The sequence below is a fragment of the Orbicella franksi genome, chromosome 14, assembly GCF_964199315.1.
Source record: "Orbicella franksi chromosome 14, jaOrbFran1.1, whole genome shotgun sequence".
Taxonomy (NCBI): Eukaryota; Metazoa; Cnidaria; class Anthozoa; order Scleractinia; family Merulinidae; genus Orbicella; species Orbicella franksi.
Window position 1 is genome coordinate 22,259,306 of NC_138158.1, and position 10,988 is coordinate 22,270,293.

A 10,988-nucleotide genomic window follows, 5' to 3' on the forward strand; every position below is an offset into this window, starting at 1 on the left:
GCAAAACAAGAACTTTATGCTACTTGACAAACTTATTTTTCCTAAGACCAAACCCATAAAATTGCACCAATAATATTGTCTAAAATTAATGTCAGTTTCACATATACTTATTGAAATTCAGTAGTACTGCATTGTTGTCTCCACACTGAGGATTCAGTTAGAGGGGTGTCCAGGAACCCTATGGGCACCCACTTCATGAAACATTTCACTAAAAATTCACCTACTCCATTTTTCATTAGTGGGGGGATATGCTTTTTGGACATCCATTTTCAGTATCTGGATACACACAAACTCATCACTAATATGTTTATTTCTTTTTTTTTTTTTTTTTTAATTTTTTATTTAGATCTTGCAATTTATCAATTTTAAGACTACACAAGAACTTAAAGCAGCAACACTGCAGTAGTGAAGGCCTCCAAAAAGTTCAGAACCATTTCCAATTGCTGTTCTAAAGACTTAAATTTCTAGAAGAGGCTTGTGGAATAGACCTGCAGTACCCAAAAAGCAAGCAAACGTCCATTGCAGAAATACAAACATCATTTGGGGTGGTAAAAATAAATTGCTATGGTGAAGTTACAGTGGATAAAACAGTTTGTAACAGGATGACAACAGCAATCCATGACTTAACTCAACTATCAGGTTAGTATCACTTACCTGAAATGTAAAGATACAAGACGTACAAGATACAAGTATTTTGAAGGATAATTGTTTGACATCATGATAATCCATGGCACACTATAATAACACCATCTGACCAAAACTCATTCAAACAGATTATCATTATTTACATGTATTGCACATGGTCAATGACAATATCATAAATTTCATCATTCAGTTGAAGTCATAAGCACTAATGAGAAGGATTTAGAGGACTTCTCAATTATTATGGCAATGATTTGGAAGAGTTATCTGAGGAGTCTCTTGGCCAAGAAAAAAATGTTGCGTCAGAGTTGCCACAAACTATTCAAGTCTCATCCTTTTAATGATTTGGAAAACCGATAATTATTTTGGTTTGAATATTGACTAGTGACTTAGGTAACAATCAAAATAACATAATGCTGTTTAGGTGACCTTTTGTATTAATTTCAGAAAATTCATTTGACCAGCTGATCGGAAAATTTTAGATATCCTTGCAACATCATTATGAAAGCAGTGATGCTGTGCCACTGTATGCTCCTGGACAGATGAAAGAGTTTGCTGACAAAACTGCACCTGGTCTTTTCAATGTCATTTTGCAGTCTATTCTCTGGGAAGATTCAAGATTGAGTGAAGAACACCATGTATTAGAGGAAAAAAGAACTCTTGTTTTGTTGTGCACAATAGCATATTTCAGGTACTTTGCCCTGTTTTATTCTCATTTGTGTTTAAACTACAGGTCTCCTGGGAAGACCATAAGGCCACTCAGTTTAAAAAGTCTGTTTAATTAATTATTGCATGTTTCTTAACTAGAACAGCAGACACAGCTTTACCCCAACATAAATGTCAGTTCTATTATATAATGAAGTAAAATTACTAGATGTTCTACCTTTCTTCACATTTAACCCCTTGAAAGGTAAGGACATAAAAGTAGTTCCAATGAACTAACTTGCAATAATGCCATTCTTTTTATAGCTCCCAGAAAACAAATACACTTCAAAGAGAAAAGGGATTATTTATCCAGCAACATGGGGCATCCTGAGATGTTATCGATTCTGGAAGAATTTGAAGTTTCAGCACAAGCCGAAGGGATATGGATGGTCAAAAAAGCAGGCTCCTCAGGGAGCAGCCAATGTTTGTAAACCTTCAGATTTCAAATGTACTTCAAGTGAGTTTAAAGTACGGTAGTTTAAAATCTGAAAGCTATAGCTTTAAAATACTGTGAATTAAAAACTTGTCCAGTTAGTTGAACAGTCTTTTTGTGTACATATGCATGGATAGGCTAGCAAAACAGTGGTGCATAAAGGAAACATGTTATCGTAACATAGAAAATCATTTAACTCACTGAAATGATTTTAAATTTTAATAAATTTATTGTTTCAAATGAGTGAGTTACTACACAGTTCTGTAATGGTGTTCTGCCTCTTATTACTGGCAATGTACAACGTGAAGACTCCTTTGACCTATCCATCCTGAATGAAAATCCAATGGTACCTCAAAGTTCTCTGGCATTTTATTTAGAATGGCTCACCAAAGAAGGCAGTCTTGCTGCTGTTGTAATCATGAAATTCTGAAAGTAAAATTGAAATTTATTTCTAAACCGAAAATTTGTATTTTCATGCAGGCGCTTGACTATTACATGTAGCTTAAGTTTTAAGTGAGCTTCTCATGATCAGCTCAACAAGTTGAAATCGTGAGATCACTTCCATTATGAAATTCGTAGTATTACAAGCTAAATAAAATCGATAAACAACGAATAGACTTACGAACCTTCTCTGTTACCATGAAAAAAATTTTCAACGGATATAATCTTGTAGCAGTCCAAGCAACAAATTGAAAAAAAAAAAAAAAAAAAAAAAACAGGCATAAATAAGAACCCCAACTTCAGATATTTTAAAATTATTTGATCCCTCTTTTTAACTATTATTGTACACTATTTTTAGTATTATTACGATTGTATTGTAAATTTCTGTTTTCCTTATCTAGACTTAGTAGTAGTAGGTCCACATCAGCAGTACAGTTGCATAGTTTTAAAACCTACTTATCAAATGTATGTATGTATGTACAACACGAACTGACAAAAGGCTTACTAATCAGTAATGACGGCCACTGCGGAGCATTTCGTAAAGGGTCCAACGAACATTTCCAGGACCAGTAATTGCAACAAGTTATTGTCTGCATACCTTTTTTGTATTTGCGGTCCTTTCTTCTTTCATCTGTGGCTGCTGATTCACAACAAGAAGCATTAATCTGAACCACCGAACAACACGGGCAAACCGGAAATGCTAAACTTGACGCATGCGCATACCTTTTGCCGCGGTGTCCTATAAGAGTTTGTATGGAGAACTGTGTATGACGTCAAATCGTGGACAAAATGTTCATCTCGTCGTCTCGTCGTGTCAACTTGTATCTCGTCGTGTCAACTCACCGTATCATTGTCTTAACTCGCTGTATCGTCGTCTCAACTCGTCGTCCCGTCGGGTTGTTCTCTCAACTCGTCGTGTTAACTCGTCATCCCGCCTCAGCTTGTCGTCTTTTCAACTCGTCGTCTCGTCGTGTCAACTCGTCACTTCAACTTGTCCTCTCGTCGTGTCAACTCGTCATCTCGTCGTCTCGTCACGGTACTAGCCGCCATCTTGAATGTTGGTGTCCCAAATGCAATAAATATCCCGTTGAAGCCTTGATTTTTTTTCAGGCTTCTTTCCAATTGCTTAAATTGGAAATTTACAGCGATGATCATTCTTCACTTTCTTTGCAATAAATATTCCTAAATATACATAAAAAAAAGGTCCTGAATGTAATAAAATTTGGCGCTAAATGTGATAAAGGTCCTAAATGTAATAAAAGTCTTAAGTGTAATAACGTTTGGTCCTAAATGTAATATATTTTGGCCCAAAATTTAAAACTTTCGAGCATGAAAACCTCACATAATCCTGAAATCACAGACTGTGGTAAGTAGATAACACTTAAGTGTTTGGCCTTTTGCCTTAATTATACAAAGGAAGAAAGGCAAAAATGTTTTAAGTTAATGGCGATTGCAATTAATGTTCTTTAATATTCAGATGCCACAGAAGTGAGTAACAATTTTACTTTATCTTTATCGCATGTCTTATTTTACAGGAGTCAACATCAACAGACCTCGAGTTAATTATTAACAATAGAAGATATAAATTTGGACGAATATCGTTTAATACATGAATGACTGAGTAAGTTATGGTGAATGTCCATCATCCTAGCCTCCTGTTCTTTTTTGAAGCTACTCTTTATAAGAGCTTGTTAACATGTAAAGAGGCTTCCTGCAATCTCGGACAAAATAAATGGAACATCTGGACCACCCCTCCCCCCATTTCAATGATGCCATAATGGCGCGTTTTTGCTCCTTCGCGCCTTCATCATTGCTTTTGCGGGGGGGGGATGGGGGATAATTGTTCCATTTTATTCTGTACAAGATTGTAGTTACCCAGCTACAACAAAGCACGCCTCTGAATGCAAAATTCACAGCCCTTCTACCAGAGTTTAGAAAGCGTCATCGAAGCGTGACGTAGCGTGGGAAAACCATCCAGATTTCATGACATGTATACTTTATCGTTAACATTTTTTACGATTAACGGTTAGTTTTTTTCCGGTTTCTACGCCTAATAGCTTAATTTTTGGCTGTTTTGCGACAAATGGTTAACCCCATATATAGCGACCCTCATGTTATAACTGTTTACGTACATGCCAAAAAAGATAGCCCGCCTGGAAAGGTGCTCCAGGGAAAGCACATAGGGTGGTTCGATTAGTACTTTGTCTTCAAAGCAAACACATCAACAGGTTTTGTAAACTGAAATATGAACACTGATTGGCAGCCCCTAACCTCTCGAGCATTTTTGGACACTTGGCGATCCGCTTTAGCTGTACCGTCTCGAGCCGTATTTTTTCAAATCCTGTGTTCTCTATTTCTCTCCTGCTCCTTATTTTTCATTTCGTTCCGCAGCCACTGAGCTTGTGCCTCTGCTCTGCTAGTCGCTGTATGTAATTACGGCAAATAATGCGTCACGTCAGGAATGATATGCTCCTTGTCACGTACAACTTTTAGACTGCCTAAACATGGCAGTCGGTAACCTTACTACATACATTTAGGACCAAAAGTTATTACACGCAGGACCTTTATCACATTTAGGGCCAAATTGTATTACATTTAGGACCTTTTTTAACGTACATTTAGGAACATTTATTACATTTGAGACACCACCATTCAAGATGGCGGCTAGTACCGTGACAAGACGACGAGATGACGAGTTGACACGACGAGACGACAAGTTGAAGTGACGCAGTGACGAGTTGACACGACGAGACGATGAGTTGAAAAGACGACACGACGAGACGACAAGCTGAGGCGAGGAGATGACGAGTTAACACGACGAGTTGAGAGGACGAGACGACGGGACGACAAGTTGACGTGACGAGAAGACGAGTTGAGACGACGATACAGCGAGTTGAGACGATGATACGGTGAGTTGACACGACGAGATACAAGTTGACACGACAAGACGACGAGATGAACATTTTATCCATGATTTGACGTCATAACTGTGGCTGAAATACGAGTTTGTAGATCAGAATCGATCAATTTATGGGTAATTAACCGAATAAATACTCTTGAACATTCAGTGGTGTCATTTTTTCTTATCCTGGAGAGTTTAAACGAGATTTAAGCGAATTTTGATTTATTTATCCTACAATGTTTCTTACGATGTTGTAATAAGAGACAAAGTAATGCAAAGTGGCCCTGCAAAGTAGGAAACTTCGGCCAGTTTGACGACAAAACACTCCTCGGAAACGAGTCAAATTTGCACACGAAAATAGCATTTACTCACAATATTTCTCGCTGAATTCACAATATAAGGCGTATACTTTCTCTCTGAAATCCAATGAAGCACACATTCAGTTTTCACCGTGTTTGCTGGACAAAAAATTGAAATATGACGGTCAAAACAGCGGCAATTTATGCTTGACGCCGCTAAGTGACTGGGAACGTGGTCAATTATCACCTCACTGGTGGAGGGTACGAGAGTTTTGATCTTGGGTAATTTTCTTAAGCGAATTGTCCCAATTGTCACCTCCAACTTTCGTGATATGAGAAATTTAATGTCTGTTGTTTTCGGATTGTTGAAAATGTCATTTTGGGTACCGAAAAAAGGCCAGCTATCATTTTAGGAAAGGCGATACGACCTAAGGTTTTCGGGAAATGGACAAAAAAGCCCTAATAAATTCGAGAATACTCAAGTTCGCCTAGAATAACCGAACAGATAAATATTTTTTAGCGGAACCTAAAATTAACCTACAGGGCGTTAAAAGTACTCCAGATAGCCTAAAACAGCGATTAAAAGCATTCGAGAGAAAACGGTCGTTGGCATGGGTGCCCCTGGCCCTGACGTCTGCTGGTCATGTTGGTCAATCGGTCATTAATAATCACCGTGCATAATTAACTTGCCACACTCGTACAGAGGTATGAAACTCCACCTTAACCTTTTATCTTTTGCTGCTTTTGCTGTAATCCTGAACTCTTTGGCTACAGCAGGAGTTTGTAAGTTCGAAAATCTCGTGCCCTCCACCCGTGAGGTGATATTTGACCACGTTCCCAGTTTCGGCCGAGCGGTTGACGACAGCAAAGTGACCAACTTAGAATAATTCCTAAGCATTAAGTACATCATTTGATTGTTGCTTCCTTGTTAATACTGCCGTTTTCTAAAAGCAAATTTTAATGTGTACGTAATTCGGCGATCAACTTCAGCTCACCGTAACCGTCTAAATGGGAAGTGGGTCAAATTTCAAAAATACGCCAGCTGCTCTTGTTATACGGCAGGTATTTTTTGCAGGGCGCAGGGTGCAGGTTGCAGGTTGAAATTTAATTATAACTGGAAAACCGCTGGCACTAAAAATAATTAATAACCTATATACTCGTCAGGGGTTCTTACATAAAGTAATTCGCCTCTTTCACATAGTGAAAAGGCGATCGATCCACGATAAGTGTCGCGATAAGTACTTATCCATCGACACGCTGAGACCAGTGAAATCTCTTGAAAGCCATCAGGATGGCCGCTCCACAGATGTTTTCATCGATTCCAGATTTGGCTCGGGTCTTCCCTCAACAACAGAAGATTGCCATCACAAATGAAGCAAATAAATAAAGAAATGAAATAACAAGATTTTAACCGACGGAATATACTAGCACAAGCTCAGTGTGCTTTCATTTTGGTTCTCACAGGCAAGAAACCAAATTCAGCACCTATTTCAGATGATATTTCAGATGTTTTTTTCAAAACCAATAATTCATTGCAGGCTTAAAATCATAGGAATATACTCTTCTCCCATCGCTTCGGCCGGTTTGGCACTTAGGTGGAAGCTATCTTGCAGAGCGATCGTAAACAGGATCATGTAACAGTCACGGTAAGTCTACCGCTTGTACGTTTCTTTTAAGTGCCAGCGGTTTTCCAGTTATAATTAAATTTCAACCCGCAACCTGCACCCTGCACCCTGCAAAAAATACCTGCCGCTTATTATATTGCGTGTCGGATGCCTCCAAATTCAAAAGCCTAACTTCCGGCTACTTGAGGATATGTTAGCAAATCAAACAAATGCAAAGAAACGTGTATTCCGACGAATGAAAGTCAAATTAAGAGCTGCCGTGTGTTGACTTCAAAGGTCAAAGGGTCGCCCATATTACTCACGTGACCTGTTTTGAAAATATTCTCAGGATTCGCCGTTTTATTTACCCCACTCTCGTTTTTCGCCTGATGTGTAGTTGAAATGATTGACCTTCCCCAGATTGTAGTCCTGTTGGGTAAAGCCATGTACCAGAGTGGTTTTTTGAGCCTTGAATTTTGTCTAGACATGTTTTACTATTCAGCTTTTCAATTGCCTAAGCTGAATTTTTTATATGTTGTAAAGCAATAACAAGGCTTTGCAAAAATGCATTTTTCATTTACAATTTCCGTGTACCAAGGTACGAAAATTGCCTTCAAAAATGCCCTATTTTCAGTTTTTTTTTTGAAAATGCAAAAACTACCAATCTTCGGGCGCTTCTAAATTACAAACAGCACTCAGGCAACTTAAGCACAACTGCTTAAGTTCTGTACATAACTGCGATGATCAATCATATTTTCATATCATTCTCCGCACTTCAAATATATGAACTTTCATATATTCACTTGCGTTCAATCTTCGCCATCTACAGGTATATTACGAACTCACAATTTATTAATGTGGCCAGCTCCCAGTTGGCTTGATAGCTCAGTTGGTAGAGCACTACAACGGTATCGCAGAGGTCATGGGCTCGAATCCCGTTTAGGCCTGAATTTTTTTCAGCCTTTAATTTCACAACTGCTTTAGTTGTGTGCACTGAACTGCGATTTATCAATCATATCTTCATATCATTCTCCGCAGTTCAAATATATGAACTTTCATATATTCAGTTGTAAGTGAATTTAGTCAACTGGTGAGGTTCCTTAAAGAACAAGTTCGCGTTTAGCGACCATAGTTTCACGCGCCTTAGACTCGCCTTGCAGCCAAGATGGAGGATTCGATGTTCCGTGGACAGAAATCTTGAAAATTTTTTAACTTCCCACATTGATTTTTGTTCATTTTTGGACAGTGAAGAGATCATTGTAAATAAACTATGTTTTACTGGACAGAAAAGTAGGGGTCACTGAACGTCCAATATCGTTAAATCCAGGCAAAGCTATAGCAATGGCCATCTGCCCTATCATGGTTGCGCGCATCGATGCATGACGTGCGTGGGAATTTGCGTGCGTAGTAAGGATGCCCAGAAACAATTAGCGCGAACGTCCTTAATTTAGGCACAGAAGAAAACTTGACCTCTCCTATTGGCTGATTAAAGATTGGTTGTTGTCACCACTTTCTGTATTTTAGATAGGAGCTGCACTTGAAATAATTAAAGTAGTGATGTAGCAAATCATTTTCGATCAGTGCCAAGAATACATGTAGAATTCTCTGCCTATCTGGTCGCGTGTTAATAGACCTCTTTAGCTTTGGCGGTTTGTTTACCCATTGCAGACCGTGTGATGATACTCGTGAGAATTCTTGCTTTCAAATTTTTAAATAGTCGCATGTACTGATGAATGAATAATTTTAAGATAGATAAAAGAAAAATTATCTAGAAAATATCACGTGGTCCTCAATGGGAAAACATTATTATTACAACAAACCGTCCGAGCTAAAGAGGTCTATTGGAGCGAGAGCAAAAAAGATGAATACCAAACTATGCACAATGACGACCGGTAAGTACTAATGAGTAGATTACGTAATCCCCAGAGGTCACGCAAAAACGTGAAATAAAAGCCCAAAGAAAATTCTAGTCGCTAACTGGTCGCAATATATTTGAGGCCTAAAAGGGCGGTTGTTCTCTGCCGAGGATCAAAAGCCTTACCTTATCTTCCTATGAAAGATTTATTCCAGCATTTTCAATCGGCTTGAACAATTCAACTTCAAAGAAGGACAGACATTGTTACAATTCAAGAAGCTCGTTAATTCATCTTGTTCTATCCTCACGCAAAAATCTATTCGCGATTCGAGAAATGAAGTTTGCTCTGTTTCTTTACACTGGAAGCGACAGTACGAAAGCCAGAGAACTAAAAGACTATCTACAAGGCAAGCTTCGCTCGGTGGCAGACTTGAGAAGCATCAAAGACGTTTTAGCGGAGGAACAGAAGCTCAAAGATCAACTTCCCCGCAGTGACTGTGTTGTGTTGATCGGGTCACGGGAGGCATCATCCCTTATTCACAACAAACGCACAGAAATCGAAGACGGTTTTGAAACTTTCGACGGCAAACTCTTTCATAAAGAGTTTACAGAAAACAAGGATCTTCTGAAAAGGCTGATAATTGTCTTCTTCAAAGAAAGAACCAAGAACGACTGGATCCCGGCTGGTTTTGATGAAAAAAGAATGTTTAACCTGGAAGGCGAAAAAATACGAGAAGGAAATCCTGTCATATTTCAGATTCTACACTGCATCAAGTTAATAGTGATTGGAGAGGAGTAGCTATAACAAATTGGTACATCAGACTGTTTTCATCCATGGATTAGAACTGTAAAATTGGATTCTTCTGGGATATAGAAAAATTTCGCATTTGTTGTTGAATTTGAAACCAGACATTCTACAATACCATAGAAAAGTCACAAGATTAACCACAGTTGTTGCGAACACACTCTGCTTGCTAGATAAATTGTGAGAGTTCATTTTCTTTACGACTAATATTAATATTGTAGTACGTAATAGTGTGTGGATGTTTGACGCTCGGCCTCGACAGTGTGTGCTCTAGGAACTCTCGTTGCTATTGGCAAGGTAACACACTGCTCCCGAGGCACTTTCTATTGTAGCTCTCTCTAAGAAAGAAGTACTTTGATTATGTTGCCTTGTTGAAAAAGAAGTAGTAAAAACGAAAATCCAAAGTTTGCATGCAACTTTATGTTTCTTCTTAGTCTGGTATTTCTAATTAATTAATCAAATAGCACTTTTCTTGGCCAAACTTTCCATGACATTGCGTTCAAGCTTTACCGGCAAGAATTATTTTTGAAAATTCTTCGTCGCAGTTAGGCAGTTCCTCTTCTACTCATCGAAGGCATTCTAAAGAGATGAAACTAATACAAATCTTTCCTTGAAGGTTGTTAGTCTTCCTCAGTGATCTTTTTCTGGTTGCTTTTTGGGGTTTTTCATTCTCAACTTCTAGGTTTTACCTTGATAAAAATAATAGAACCACCGTAAACATTACAAAAGCATATTTTTAGAAAACTGAACAAGACGCATATCTACGTGAACTCGGGCTCTTTTAGAACAATATGACACTTTTTGTTAATGGACTTCATGTGGTTACCGCCTCATTCCCAGCAAAGTTGTGACCTGAATGCCCGAGTTGACTCTGTAAAAATTGGAAAAATGCCAGTGTTTTTTCCACTGACGCCTGCGTAAAAATTGCACGCGACCCACCCCTAATTCCCTGGCGTCTTTTTGAAATATTCCAGAGCGAGCTAGCGTAAGCACAAAAATTAAACCATATTCGCAGTAACTTACACAGGTGGCCAAGATCAGGTTTCAAGACATATCATCGTTTACTTAAAGTTGAATAAAAGAAGGGCCAAAATATTAAAAATATCAACAAAGAGAACTCAACTTGATGTGCAAAACTGATAAGAAAACAAGAAATAATATTTTTTTCTTTGCTGCGCGGACAAATTGAATATTGACTTCGGATTACAAAACGAAAATGAATACAACAGAATTACCATTCTTTTACTATAAACAAGTAATTCTTACGCCGCGCGACGAAATAATACAGCGCAGGGAAAGAAA

The 10,988-nt window shown here is 38.3% G+C and overlaps 2 protein-coding genes across 2 annotated transcripts in view; one reads left to right on the forward strand and one right to left on the reverse strand.

Moving 5' to 3' along the window:
* The window catches only part of LOC145467088 (transient receptor potential cation channel subfamily V member 5-like), a 92,468-nt gene that overhangs the window by 53,946 nt on the left and 27,534 nt on the right, over nt 1–10,988 (reverse strand). The window lies entirely within an intron of this gene.
* LOC145467110 (uncharacterized) lies at nt 9,027–9,990 on the forward strand. Its single transcript, XM_081450648.1, has one exon. It carries the CDS (start codon nt 9,216–9,218, stop codon nt 9,678–9,680), a length of 465 nt encoding a protein of 154 aa, XP_081306774.1. The 5' UTR covers nt 9,027–9,215; the 3' UTR covers nt 9,681–9,990.

Bases quoted from the DNA above. Each gene is read 5' to 3' on its own strand.
- LOC145467110 (XM_081450648.1), top strand. From the start codon at position 9,216: ATGAAGTTTGCTCTGTTTCTTTACACTGGAAGCGACAGTACGAAAGCC.